Below are 15,140 nucleotides of genomic sequence, written 5' to 3' on the forward strand. Positions count from 1 at the left end.
CCTACAAATACAAACCTCCCCCATTTACCCAATGGGCCACTGGCACACCTGCGTGGGAAGCAGGTCTCTCAACATTACCTACAGCAGCCCTGGCACAGCTGGGAAAGTGCAAGGAGATGTGTTAGTGCTCGCTTCCTGTTCCAGAAGAATCCCCTCAGGGGGTCCCCAGATGGCACACAAGCCCCATGGGGAACATCACTACTAGCATGGAACTAATTATAATTGATCTGCCAGTCAAGCCCAGCTATCACCAGAAAACAAGAATTTTTCTGAACATACCCATAACCTCTATGGAGAGAGAGGACACCAGATACTGAAACACAGAGGCTGTAAAGAATGTCGCTGTGATCCTGACTTTCCTTGGTCAACCCACCCACTAGGCCACCTTGGGGCAGTCACATACCTCTTGTGGGTTCCCCAAGGCCTCTCCAAGCATCTTCTCAATGTTTCTCATTATGGCCACTTTCTGATGAGCTTTGAGAGGATATTCAATTCTCTTAGGGGTGGGAGCCCCCTACAAAGGAAGCAGTAGCTCAGGAAATGCCTTTAGCAGCAGGCATCAGTGTCACTCTACTATTCTTAGTACCATCCTCCCTTCTAAGAAACCCAACTCTTGCCAGGCGCAGTGGCTCAGGCCCGTAATCCCAGAACTTTGGGAGGCCGAGGCGGGTGGATCACTTGAGGTCAGGAGTTTGAGACCAGCCTGGCCAACATGGTGAAACCCCATCTCTACTAAAAATACAAAAATTGGCTGGACATAGTGGTGTGTGCCTATAATCCCAACTACTCGGGAGGCTGAGGCAGGAGAATCACTTGAACCCGGGAGGCAGAAGTTGCAGTGAGCCGAGATCACGCCACTACACTCCAGCCTGGGCAACAGAGCAAGACTCTGTCTCAAAAAATATATTTAAAAACAAGAAACCCAATTCAGTCCTGTCCCTCTTCATCTCCCCAGACACCTGACAATCACTTCCAGGGATAGTCAACCATCCCATCGAAAATCATTTATTATACCTACCTTACCCAAGAGCCAGTTCCATCTGGAAAAAACAAAAAAAGCAAACCATATTCACCTTATACCAGAAGTTCACAGTGATGGTAATCCCCCCATTTAGTAATGACTCTATGTGATGCCACCTGCAAGAAAACAAACAGGCTCCTGTTTACTACTGATACTTTTGGTGGGGAGGGGGGACAGGGGGGAGCTGAAAAACTAGATAGAGTCCAGTTAAGGAAAATAGTGAAGACAGTATCTTTACACTCATCCTGTGAAAAAACACACACTGGGGGGGTTAGAGGTACTGGTGTTCAGTCTCTACATACCAAAGAGCCAAGAACAGGTTTTCTAGGCTCAAGCCTCTGGAATCTCTATGGACTTGAAGAATTGTCATCCTGTCCTAGAGACAGGGCTATCATTCCCCCCACTATCCCCCACAGGTTCAGTACGCTCACGTCTGGATATGCCAACCTTCCTATAGACCACATAAAACCAATCATGCCATAACTCAGAAGGGACACAGACAAGGCTTTCTAGGGAATGGAAAAGAAAGCTCCCCAGCCCTAGCCCCCTTCTCACCAGTACATTGGGATGTAAAGAACATCACCAGGGCCAACCACTGTTTCGTAACCAACCACATTTTGGAAATTAGGGAACCTCTCGTAGTCGGGATTGTCAAAGTCCACCTAAGAGGTTTAAGAGAAAGAAAAAAAATATCAGTCAATCACCAAATCCTCACCAGTAAAACTACTATGTACCAGTTTGGCAGTAAAAACAAAACAAAAAACAAACAAAAAAAATGCCTTAAAAAAAAGTCTTTAGAATTTATATCCAGCAGAAGACATAATGCACATTAAACTCTGAGAGAGAACAATATAACACAGTCCACATTTGAATGTTAAGTGATAAAGAAAGAATCCTAGGCTTCAGTGCTCCTGAGGTCAGACGACCTACTCCACAGCTGAGGATATGAGGAATTAGGAATTATCCTCCACCCAAACCTTCAGAAACTTTCTCCTAAAAACATATTCTAACCAGCAAAGACTCCCACATGAAGTAGCTAGACAGCTTTCTGAAGAAAGGAAAGGATATCTTTGGCTGGCCACAGTTAATCACATACCTCACTTAGATCCAGGAAATACATTAAACAACATAGCTCAGTTTTATTCACCCTTCTCCATATCAAAAAGAAATAGCATCCATGACAAAAGCAAACAATGATTAAACCCAATGGAGACATACACATTTTGTTCCATGAACTTAGAAGCCAATCAAACAGAGTAACCAGAGTCCATTAGCATCAATGACAGGGTCTGTCCCGAGAATTGGCTGTGGGGCTAGTTATACTTACAAACATCTGGTGGCCACTCCAGGGAGCCTGGAATATGTGAGCTACAATGAAATTATCCTCTTGGTGTGTTAAGGCAAGAACAGCCTGTAATCCGAACCTGGCATATCACTACGGGGAAGGGGGAAAGACATTCCAGCCTAGGCATTTCTAGAATCTAGAGTTCTATACCCTTCTCAGACCACACAAGCTCACCTGGCTCTGTCTGTCACATGGGTGATGAACAGGGTATGGGTAGAGGCACTCGAACTGATCCGGAGGGAATAAGATGCATCGTTTGTAACCTTTTATCTGAGCAAAAAAGTTCTGCTGCTCATCATAGTGAGCAGGTGTCACATTTCCTGTAAGAAGAAAGGCATTTTCTTATGCAGGGCAGTGGTTCTACTGCACAAGCTGGAATACAGGACCCAGTGCTAAAGAGAAACCCAGCCTGCCCTCCCAGCTAAGAGTTCCAAATCAAAATTTAGGCAGAATCAGGGAAATTCCATTTACAACTCTCAGAAAATTAGGTGTTAAGCTTGTATGGTAATAACTCTAGCAAACATCACTGGTTAAGGGTCCAATATCAGCTAAGTCAACTTCCCTAAATGAAGGCTGCTGCCCTTACTGGAAGCAAGAGCACATCAAAATGATACTCAAAAATCAGGTAGGGTAATCAACTGTGTATACCGTGTACGCTTCCTGACTATGGCAGGAATTCAAGGGAAGCAAAACAGAAATGACTGGTATCAACAACATATACATGAGGAGTTAACCAGTCATTCTAAGTTGTATGATTATGTAGCTCTGTATTTACTTTGGGTAGCTCTGTGGAACTCAAAGACTCTCAACCTTTCCTCCCACTTCAATACACCCAATGGATGCAATACTTGTTTTTTTAAGAGACGGAGTTTCACCACGTTGCCCAGGCTGGTCTCCAACTTCTGGGCTCAAGTGACCTGTCCGCCTCAGCCTCCCAAAGTGTTAGGATTACAGGCGTGAGCCACCACATCTAGCCAAGACAACACTTCTTAGAGCAACATTGGGGCTCACTGGTGCAAGTGATTTTCATTGGTGGAAAGAGTATCAGATGACTGAAGAGAGTGTTGTATAATTTAAATATGGCACATTATTTTAAATGCCACCTTGAATTAGTTGTGCCCTGGTGTATGTTCCATCTACTCCTTTATAACTAGGACCATGTCTGTTGTTTGGCCTTTGCACAGTCCATGAGTTGAACACACACTTTTGCAGGGCGTGGAATTTAGAAAATCTTCCCCAGCTCTGTCTGGGTATGCCAAGACAGATGCTTTCTTAAGTGATGAGAGTCCACGTGCATCCTCAAAGGAGACTTACTCTCATCTCTATCAGAGGGATCCACTTCCATGCACCCTACCATAGGAAATGCAGGCAACAGAAAGACGTAAGAGTCAAGTAAACTGCCGGGCACAGTGGCTCACGCCTGTAATGCCAGCACTTTGGGAGGCCGAGGCGGGCGGATTACAAAGTCAGGAGATCGAGACCATCCTGGCTAACACAGGAAACCCCGTCTCTACTAAAACTATAAAAAAATTAGCTGGGCGTGGTGGCCGGCACCTATAGTCCCAGCTACTTGGGAGGCTGAGGCAGAAGAATGGTGTGAACCAGAAGGCAGAGGTTTCCGGTGATCTCAGTGAGCTGAGATCACGCCACCGCACTCCAGCCTGGGCGACAGAGCGAGACTCTGTCTCAAAAAAAAGTCAAGTAAACCAGAACTGGCTCTTTCTTGGCAGGTCAAACAAGAGTTGGTTTCAAAGGGGCAGGTAAGACCAGCCACAGTGGCTCACGTCTGTAATCCCAACACTTTAGGGGGCCAAGGTGAGAGGACCACTTAGGGGGCCAAGGTGAGAGCGGGCCAGGAGTTCGAGACCAGTCTGGGCAACATAGGGAGACCCTCATCTCAACAGAAGAATACTTTAAAAATTAGCCAAGCATGGTGGCTTACGCCTGTAGTCCTAGCTACTTAGAAGGCTGAGGTGGGAGGATCGTTTGAGACTGGGACGTCAAGGCTGCAGTGAGCCCTGATCATGCCACTGCACTCCAGCATGGGTGACAGAGTGAGACACTGTCTCAATAAAAAACAAAAACAAAAACAAAAAAACAGGCAGGTGGTGTGAATTCACAAGCCACATGGCTGGAAATCTTTATTAGTACCAGCAGCAAAGGATCCAAATCTGAAGAACGGACAATCAAACGAGAAGAAACCAAAGAGCTCAGTGGCGAATGACAATAAACAACTTCTCTGCTTCCTTGTTCAACCCAGGTTATTCACCATTTACTAAGTACCTACCATGGGCCTGGCATTGAGCTATTGTGAGAAATAAAAATAAGAATGAGACAATGACCCCGTCTCATAAAAAGCTCTCATTCTCCTGAGTGGAGTTTAAGGGCCTCTCCTTTCATTCAAAAGGAAAAAAAAAACAAAAAAAACACATTCACATATTTATTAGTGTATGCATAAATTTCTCTAGCAGAAAACACAAGCAACTGGCCGGGCGCGGTGGCTCACGCCTGTAATCCCAGTACTTTGGGAGGCTGAGGCGGGCGGATTATGAGGTCAGGAGATCGATACCATCCTGGCTAACATGGTGAAACCCCGTCTCTACTAAAAAAATACAAAAAATTAGCCGGGCGCAGTGGCGGGCGCCTGTAGTCCAAGCTACTAGGGAGGCTGAGGCAGGAAAATGGCGTGAACCCGGGAGGCAGAGCTTGCAGTGAGCCGAGATAGCGCCACTGCACTCCGGCCTGGGCAAAAGAGCGAGATTCTGTCTCAAAAAAAAAAGAAAACACAAGCAACTAATAATATGCAGTACCTCCAGGGAGGAAATTGGGAGGCTAAGAGACAGGGGTGGTTATCACTACGTACCTATTTACACCTTTTGAATTTGAACTCCATAAATGTATTATCTATTTAAAAGATAAAGTTGAATTTGCCAGGTGCGGTGGCTCACGCCTGTAATCCCAGCACTTTGGGAGGCCGAGGCAGGTGGATCACGAGGTCAGGAGATCGAGACCATCCTGGCTAACACAGTGAAACCCCGTCTCTACTAAAAGTACAAAAAAAATTAGCCAATTGTGGTGGCGGGCGCCTGTAGTCCCAGCTACTTGGGAGGCTGAGGTGGGAGAATGGCGTGAACTTAGGAGGCGGAGCTTGTAGTGAGCCGAGATTGTGCCACTGCACTCCAGCCTGGGCGACAGAGCGAGACTCCGTCTCAAAAAAATAAATAAATAAAAATAATAAAGTTGAATTTATACTAAAAAAATGAGTTTCCCCTCTTTTACAGGGATAAAAATTTTCTGAATATAGACAGATCTAGGAGAGAAAAGTGGTACAGTCATGTGCCACATGATGACATTTTAGTCAACAACAGACTGCAACTACGATAGTGCTCCCATAAGATTATAATGGAGCAGCCCTATACAGGTATACCATTTTTTATCTTTTTTTTTTTTGTCAATAAAAAAATTCCCAAACTACCACTTTTTATCCTTTATATATTTTTTTCTTTTGTCACCTTTTTCCTGCAGTATTTGATACCATACTTTTACTATATACCTTTTCTATATTTAGGTATGTTTACATACACAAATACCATTGTGTTAGAACTGACTATAATATTCAGTACAGTAATATGCTAACACCACGTAGTACATGGTTTAGTCAGAGGCTACACCATATAGCCTAGGCATATAGCAGGCTACACAACCTAGGTTTGTGTAACTATACTCTATGGTGTTCGCACAATGATGAAGTCACCTAACAACACATTTCTCAGAACGTATCCCTGACATTAAGCATCACATGTCTGTATTTCAGAGAGATCCCTAGTATCTCAGTATACACACTCACATAACAGCTGAGGAAGGGAAAAGGGAACTTTTTAGAATATACGAAACTAGCTTAAAAACTGGACATAAGCCGGGTGTGGTGGCACACGCCTGTAGTGCCAGCTACTCGGGAGGCTGAAGCAGGAGAATCACTTGAACACAGGAGGCGGAGGTTGCAGTGAGCCGAGACCGCACAACTGCACTCCAGCCTGGGCAACACAGTGAGACTCCGTCTCAGGAAAAAAAAAAAAGGCTCAACATACATTGTTTCATTTAATCTTCACAACTATTTACAAGACATTATCATGTTTCATTTCTTTCCATTTTTCTTTTTTTAAGCGATAGGATCTCACTCTGTTGCCCAGGCTGCAGTGCAGTGATGCAATCATAGTTCACTGCAGCCTCAAACTTCTGGCCTCAAGCAATCCTCCTGCCTCAGCCTCCCAAAGTGCTGGGATTACAGGCATGAGCTACCATGCCTGGCCCTATTATGTTTCTTTTTCTTTTTTTTGAGACAGAGTCTTGCTCTGTCGCCAGGCTGGAGTGCAGTGGCATGAACTTGGCTCACTGCAACCCCCACCGCCTGGGTTCAAGCAATTCCCCCCTCTCAGCCTCCCAAGTAGCTGGGACTACAGGCACGTGCCACCATGCCCAGCTAATTTTTTTCTTTGTATTTTAGTAAAGACGGGGTTTCATGATGTTGGCCGGGATGGTCTCCATCTCCTGACCTCATCATCCACCCACCTTGGCCTCCCAAACTGCTGGGATTACAGGCGTGAGCCACGGCGTCCAGCCCCTATTATGTTTCTTTTAGAGCTGAGTAGGCTGAGGCTCAAGAAAGTGAAGTGGCTTGTTCAAAGTCATGGAGCTAATAAGCGGTGGAGACAGGATTAGAAATCAGGTTCATATGACTCCAAGCCATGCTGCTTTTGAAAGATTTCTTACCTTCCATGCCAATGAGCAGCAGGTTAGAGGTAAGCTGCCCCCAGCCACGCTTTCCCTGTTGCTTATTAATCCAGTTCCAGTTAAAACCCAAGAAGTCCATGACAATCTTCCTGCCCACAGTGTCATTGAGCGTTTGCTGCAGATACAACCTACGTTCCCCAAGAAGAAAATCCTATTAGTGCATGCAAACACAGCCCCTGGCATGGCCTCTCCACATCTGAAAATCCAAGCCCAAATCCATACCAGCATCTCCCACAGAGAACAGATGTAGTCAGGCAAATTTTAGCCAACACGGATTCTCATACAACTGAATTCTTACTTATCCTTCATTGAGTTATGTTCAACACCAAACTTTTTAATTTACTGGGTTTTTTTTTTTGGTTTTGTTTAAAGAAACAAGGTCTCACTATGTTGTCCAGGTTGGTCTTAAACTCTTGGGCTCAAGCAATCCTCCTGCTTCTGCCTCCCAAAGTGCTGGGATTACAGGTGTGAGACACTGCATCTGGCCCCCAAACTTTTTCTTTAAAGAAGTGATGCTTAACCTTTTTTGGGTCACAGAATGACTCCTTTAAGAATCCAAAGAGTAGGAGAGTGAGATGAAAAATGAAATTAAAAAAAAAAAAAAAAAAAAAAAAAACCTGGAGAAAAAGTCCCACCTACTCAGGAGGCTGAGGCAGGAGAATCACTTGAACCTGGGAGGCAGAGGTTGCAGTGAGCTGAGATCGTGCCATTGCACTCCAGCCTGGGTGACAAGAGCAAGACACCATCTCAAAAAATATAAATACATAAATAAATAAAAATAAAAGAATCCACGGAGGGTCCCCATAAAAATGCACATACACCCAGAACTTTCATACAATTTCAGACTCCTAGAAGCCTATCCATAGACCGTAGAATGATGAATCAGTCTTACTCCAGAGACTCGCAGAGTCTGAGACATCTCCTTTGGCCCCTGATGACCATGTGGTAAACTGTATTACTGTTCACCAACACCTGGTTCCCTCAGTGTGGGAGTTTTCTTTCACATCCCCTTGAAGCGAGGCTTGCTTATTTAACCTGCTCTGGCCAAGGAAATGTCCACAGAAGTGACTTGTGTTGTTTCCAACTGTAATTTAAGAACAAGTCACCACTACCACATCTCTTTCCCTCTGCCACAGCAACTCCAAAGTTCCAGATAGTAGCTGCTCGGGCAATCTGGGTGCCAGAGCGAGTAAGATGATGTAAAGAACAATATGACATTACCCATGATCAATATGTAGTAAGTGAGAAGCCTCTGTTGTTTCTAGCCCGAGATCTGGCTTGAAGCCTACTGTATCTTAACTGATTCAGCCACCTATCCTGTTGCAGCCTTCTACAGCTAAAGTAAGGAAGACAGCTTATTAGGTAAAGGCCTCAGGCTCCTAACATACCTGAGGAAGGTCATAAGTTACTTAAGAGATATGAAAACCCAGACACACTTGAACAAGCCCACAAGAGACATTTAATAAGTGTGCAAACCTAAAAGAAAGACAGAAGCATCTCTGTCCTGGTCCTGAGATCATTACTTCAAAAGGCTCAAAGGGGCCAGGTGCGGTGTCTCATGCCTGTAATCCCAGCACTTGGAGAGGCCAAGGGAGGTGGATTGCCTAAGCTCAGGAGTTCGAGACCAGCCTGGGCAACATGGCAAAACCTTATATATTTAAATAAATAAATTGTTTATTTAAAATACACAAAATTAGCTGGGCATGGTGATGGCAGCACATGCCTGTGGTCCCTGCTACTTGACAGGCTGACGTGGGAGGATCACTTGAGCCTGGGAGGTGAAGGTTGCATTAAGCTGAGATCATGCCACTGCACTCCAGCCTGGATGACAGAGCAAGACCCTGTCTCAAAAAAAAAAAAAAAAAAAAAAGAAAGGTTCAAAGGCATTTCATCTCACTGCCTAGAATCACAATGTTTAAGGCAATGTTAATCAGAAATCTTTTTTTTTTTTTTTGAGACGGAGTCTCACTGTTACCCAGGCTGGAGTGCAGTGGTGCAATCTCGGCTCACTGCAACCTCTGCCTCCTGAATTCAAGCAACTCTACTGCCTCAGTCTCCCAAGTAGCTGAGACTACAGGCACGTGCCACCATGCCCAGCTAATTTTTGTATTTTTAGTAGAGACGGGGTTTCACCATGTCAGCCACGCTGGTCTCGAACTCCTGACCGCAGGTGATCTGCCTCCCAAAGTGCTGAGATTACAGGTGTAAGCTACCATGCCCAGCCTTAATAGGAAATCCTGATGAGTTGTAAACACTACCTTTGTAGGAACATGAAATCCTCAAGACTCAATCCAACTCTCCCCAAAGATAATAATTATATATTCACCCAAAAAATATGCAAGTAACTTTGAAAGAATCAGTGATACTCCCCAAATATGAATCTAAACAATATTATGACTACACCAGAATGGTAAATGCTCAAAATAGCTCAGAGGATCCTAATACATTTCACCCCATAATCACAACAACCTGTCCAATCATACAGTGAAGCTGGTCAGTGCTAAAGTCAGCTGATAGGGCAAAACTTCCAAACAATTAAAGATTTTCCTGGAAACTCTTTAATCACCCACAAAGTACAGATTACACTCATTCTTACACAAAATGCTCTCACTATGGGACGCAAGAAACTTCAAGAGACTGAAGAACCAAAAGATTCACATATCTTACGCTTATTCTTGGGTATAAGTTCATTCGATGGAATTACACAATCCAACAGCATCATTTAAATCAATCTTTCTCTCAATGTTGGGTGTGTGTGTATGGAAGTGTGCACACACACACACTGTGTTAAATTTTAGAAACTTAATGCATGAGATAACTGAACCAATATATTAAGACATCATGGACAGATCGACCACAGTTCATATCTTGGAAACTCTTCTGGTCAAAAATCCCATCATTATGACAACTGCTAAGTGTTAAGAAGAAGCAAAAAAGATATTTCAAATCCATTCACTTAGCCACAGACTGCTAATAAGGAGTCAGGAACAGGAGTGAGTGAAGCAAGAGACTAGAGAGAAACCCAGGGTTGGACACCAAATGCGAGAGGGTCATTCACCGTGAAGTACTCAGCGAAAGCAGTTCCCCAGAGGCAGTGTTATTGTGTGGGACTGAATACTGTCTGGAACCCACATAAGAGGCTGTCCTCATAGGCAGGAATAAAAGCAGAGAGGAAGAATCACTCTCTTGTGTGTCTTGTGTTGCTGTTGTGATAGGAAAAACAAATTTAATCTGATCTTCCCTAAGCTAGAGAATCCTGACCTTCTTAACTGCAAAATCACAACAAACTATACAACTTTTTAGGTTGAACTATCCTCAGTCATCACAATACTTAAGGACAATGGCTACAAACAAAGGCATTTTCAGAGCTAAATCCAGTGACAAACATTTTTGTTTGGCCCCTGCAACTTTTTTTCTTTAAATCTGATTTAGTTGCTCACATTTAAAGTCAAAAGATTTTAAATAAAAATCCTGATTTTGAACTTCTCTTGAAAACTGGAATATCTCGCAACCCTAGAACTGCACTCCAAAACTGAAGCAAGCAGAGTCAAGTAATGACTTCTCACCATGGTTGTTTTAGTTTTTAATTTTGTAGAGACTAGCTCTCACCACGTTTCCCAGGCTGGTCTTGAACTCCTGGGCTCAAGCAATCCTCCCACCTCGGCCTCCCAAAGTGCTGGGATTACAGGCATGAGCTACGCCACCCTGCCTTGGCTTCTCACTTTGAACAGGGCTTACGCCTTCAGCTTCATCACTGATTTCACACAGACGATATTACTCCTTCCATTCACCTGCCTGACCCTTCCAGGCAACTCTTTATGAGGAAGATGGGAACCCAAAGATTCTTAGCTCAAGTTTAATCATTCCCTCATCCCTCAAGTTACAGAACTAGCTGGCTGTAGCACCAAGAACCACTAAGAACTCAAACTCCTTAAAGGCTGGAAGACCAGACTACTCCTTCAACAGGAATCCAGAGATGGGAGAGGCCAATTTCTAATTGACCCAACTCTGCCACACCTTCAAACAAGTATAGGAAAGAAAAATGAGTGCCCTAAATCCAACAAAAAATTAAGATTTGGGAATTTACCTCTCTTCCCCTCCTCGCTGCTGTATATCCTGCAGTTTCTCAACGAACTCATGAAATTTCATTTCTTCCCTGTTGGATCTCGGCTTAAAGTTCTGGAAATTAGCCATCTTCTTCTCATCATAGTACAAGAACTTGTGAATGCTGGCACTGTACACAGAGAAGTCTCCATTGCCAATATTCTCTTGCAGGTATTCAAGGTCCCATTTCAGGGCAGGATACACAAGATTTGTGTCGGTCAGTACCACAGGCTCCTAAATGAAAACAACAGGTGAAAAACACCAAATGAAGTAATGCCAAGGAGCCGGTGAGTTGGCCTCCATGATCCCAACTACTTCTCGACTTAAGAATAATTTCTCCCGTTAATCAGCACGAACCCCTCAAGTTCCGTATCTCCTCGCCTTTCTCTCCATCTTCCCACAGGCCCTAGTCTAGAGCCCTGCCAGTCTCCCATCTCTTTCACCATTCACCTCTGACCTCTCTACCTGGTACCTTCCTCCTCTCCCTTTAGACGCGGCCCCGCCCCCCACCTCATTCTCAATAAGCTCCTCCGCCCGGGGGTCGCTCTGACTCAGACGCGGAATGGGCCTAGTCGGGAAGCTATAACTGCGCAACTGGGATTCATCCCAGGCGGGGCCGAGGGCTCCAGCCTCCTCCCGGGGCTCTCCAGAGCCACAGGCCACAGCCTCCGCCGCTGTAGCCGCCATCTCCGCCGCCAGGGACGGCCCCCCACCGGAACCGGAAGCTCCGCCTATTCCGGACCCAAAAAAAAAAACCCGCACACACAGCGGAAACCATAGAGATGAGCTGCGAGAGAGAGCGGTCCAGAGACATAAAGAACGCGGAGCCGAGGCCTGAGGGTGCGCCTTCTAATGGTAACATGCAGCTCTACATCCTAGGCTCCACCGCTGAAGAAATGGGGCTAGACACTAGTCCCACGGAATAGGGATGACCTGGTAGAGCAAAACACAAAAAAATGTTGCCCCATGTGCCCAAGTCTACACAAGAGTCAAAGAAGGAAGCAAGTTCAGTTAGGCATTAAACTTTACACTCATGAATGGGGAGAAAAGCAAACTCTTGACCCACCTAAAGAAGTCAGAAGGAAAAGCAGTGATCACACTGGTAAATGTAGAGCAAAGGCTGACTGAAGGCTTAGGCAAAAGATATACAGCAAGTTGAATTCTTTCAAAATCAAGCACAGTTTTCTTTTGTTTAGCATCATTTGATTTTTCTGCCTATAACACCATCTCTCCTACTTGAATATATGTTTACCATGAAACGAATGTTATTAGTGGCCAACCATGGACATCTCACATTTTCAAACAATCTATATTGATTATAAAAGGCCATATTAATTACCTCTATTGCTTACTTGGACAGTTCTTATGGCTGGCTGTGAGAGGCCCAATTCTAAGATGTATCCCAAGATTTGTACCCTATGGTGTACACATCCTGTATACATTTCTCCCCTTAAAAGAAAACACGACTGTGAATATGATAGAGCATCACTCCTGTAATTAGGTTAGCTTATATGACAAGGATGTAATTAAAGTCCCTAATCAATTAACTTTAAGGCAGTCAAAAAGGAGGTGATTTATCCTGGTGGGCTTCGTCTTATCACTCTAGCCCTTTAAATCAGGGCTAGAGGTCAGAGACAGAATCTAAGAGATTTGAAGCCACAGCACAGCTGTCCTGTTCACCTTGAAGGAGCAAACTGCCATATGGCAGGAAATGGCAGGTGGACTCTAGGAGCTGAGAAAGGCTCCTGGGTGACAGCCAACAAGAAAGTGGGCACCTTAATCCTACAAATGCAAGTAACTGAATTCTGGCAACAACCACTGAACTTGGGAAAGGACACACACAGAGCCTCAGATGAGATCGCTAACCCAGCCAACACCTTGATTTCAGCCTGATAAGACCCTGAGCTGAGGACTCAGCCAACCAGTACCTGGACTCATGGAATATGTGAGAAAATAAATTGGTGTTTTGGGCTGCTAAATTTATAGTAATTTGTTATGCAGTAATAGAAATGAATGCACTGGCTTAACTATTTAATTATGCTACATAGTAACCATGCTACACCAAACCCATAATAGGGCTATCTCTGTGGAAGTGTTTGAGGCTGCAGGTGGCAATCAAGGCTTTCATTTTATCTGCAGTTTGAATTTTTTTTTTTTTTTTTTTTGAGCTAGGGTCTCACTCTGTCACCCAGGCTGGAGTGCAGTGGTGCAATCTTGGTTCACTGCAACCTCCGCCTCCCCAGCTCAAGCAATCCTCCTACCATAGCCTCCCAAGTAGCTGGGACTAAAGGCGCATGCCACCATGCCGGACTATTTTTTTTTTTTCTGTAGAGACAGGGTTTTGCCATGTTGCCCAGGCTGAATGTTTGAATTTTTACAAGAATGTATTAATTCATAACCTTGGGAATTAAAAATAAATTAGGCCAGGCATGGTGGCACATGCCTGTAATCCCAGGACTTTTTGAGGCTGAGGCGGGAGGATCACTTGAGCCTGGGTGTTCCAGATCAGCCTGGGCAACGTAGCAAGACCTCATCTCTACAAAAAATTTTAAAAATTAGCTCGGTGCATTGATGCATGCCTGTAGTCTCAGCTACTAGGGAGGCTGAGGTAGGAGGATAGTTTGAGCCTGGGAGGTGGAGGCTGCAGTGAGCCATGATCATGCCGCTGCACTCCAGCCTGGATGACAGAGCAAGACCCTGTCTTACTAAAAATAAAGAAAGAAATTAAGATCAAGAAGATTAAGAGAACTAAAATCAGTAATGAAACAGGGATATTACTACTGACTTTACCCCCCAAAAAAAGCATATAAGGACATACTGTAAACAATTCTATGTCAAAAAATTAGAGAACCTAGATGAAATGGACAGATTCCTAGAAAGGCACAAGCTATAATAGCTGATTCAAGAAGAAATAGAAAATCTGAATAGACCTGTAACAAGAGATTGAATTAGGAATCAAAAACATCCCATAAAGAAAAGCCCAGAAACTGGGCATGGTGGCTTACATCTGTAATCCCAACACTTTGGGAGGCAGAGGCAAGTGAATCACTTGAGCCCAGAAGGTCACGACCAGACTGGGCAACATGGAGAAACCCCATCTCTACCAAATCTTCCCAGCCAAAAAAAAAAAAAAAAAAAAATCAGCAGGCATGGTGGCACGCCTGTAGTCCCAGCTACTCGGGAAGCTGAAGTGGGAGGATCACTTGAGCCCAGAATGTGGAGGTTGCAGTCAACTGAGATCACACCACTGCACTCCAGCCTTTTGACACAGAGCTAGGCCTTGTCTCAAAAGAAAAGAAAAGGCTGGGCACAGTGGCTCATGCCTATAATCTCAGAACTGTGGGAGGCCGAGGTGGGGGGGACCACCTGAGGTCAGGAGTTCAAGACCAGCCTGGCCAACATGGTAAAACCCCCATCGCTATTAAAAATACAAAAATTAGCCAGGCATGGTGGTGCGCACCTGTAGTCCCAGCTACTTGGGAGGCTGAGGCAGGAGAATCGCTTGAACCCAGGAGGCAGAGGTTGCAGTGAGCTGAGATCGTGCCACTGCACTCCAGCCTGGGCAAGAGAGCAAGATTCTGTCTCAAAAAAAAAAAAGAAAAAGAAAAAGAAAAAAAAAGCTCAAGACCAGATGGATTCACTGATGAATCCTACCAAACATTTTTTAAAAAATTAACACTGGTCTCGGTGCGGTGGCTCATGCCTGTAATCCCAGCACTTTGGGAGGCCAAGGCGGGTGGATCATGAGGTCAGGAGATCGAGACCATCCTGGCTAAAATGGTAAAACCCTGTCTCTACTAAAAATACAAAAAAATTAGCTGGGCATGTTGGCGGGTACCTGTAGTCCCAGCTACTCAGGAGGCTGAGGCAGGAGAATGG

The 15,140-nt window shown here is 44.7% G+C and overlaps 1 protein-coding gene across 2 annotated transcripts in view; it reads right to left on the reverse strand.

Moving 5' to 3' along the window:
• HIF1AN (hypoxia inducible factor 1 subunit alpha inhibitor) overlaps positions 1 to 11,993 on the reverse strand; it is a 28,785-nt gene extending 16,792 nt beyond the window's left edge. For both annotated transcript variants that reach the window (XM_055251995.2, XM_055252002.2), the window contains exons 1-7: positions 11,772 to 11,993; positions 11,245 to 11,495; positions 7,137 to 7,285; positions 2,541 to 2,686; positions 1,577 to 1,683; positions 1,074 to 1,137; positions 404 to 514 (exon numbers count right to left, since the gene is read on the reverse strand). In XM_055251995.2, coding sequence (XP_055107970.1) covers positions 404 to 514; positions 1,074 to 1,137; positions 1,577 to 1,683; positions 2,541 to 2,686; positions 7,137 to 7,285; positions 11,245 to 11,495; positions 11,772 to 11,948 — 1,005 coding nt within the window. In that variant the 5' untranslated portion in view covers positions 11,949 to 11,993. The remainder of the gene's footprint in view (positions 1 to 403; positions 515 to 1,073; positions 1,138 to 1,576; positions 1,684 to 2,540; positions 2,687 to 7,136; positions 7,286 to 11,244; positions 11,496 to 11,771) is intronic.
• Between the last annotated feature and the right edge of the window lie 3,147 nt (positions 11,994 to 15,140).

Source organism: Symphalangus syndactylus, chromosome 2 (genome assembly GCF_028878055.3).
Source record: "Symphalangus syndactylus isolate Jambi chromosome 2, NHGRI_mSymSyn1-v2.1_pri, whole genome shotgun sequence".
NCBI lineage: Eukaryota > Metazoa > Chordata > Mammalia > Primates > Hylobatidae > Symphalangus > Symphalangus syndactylus.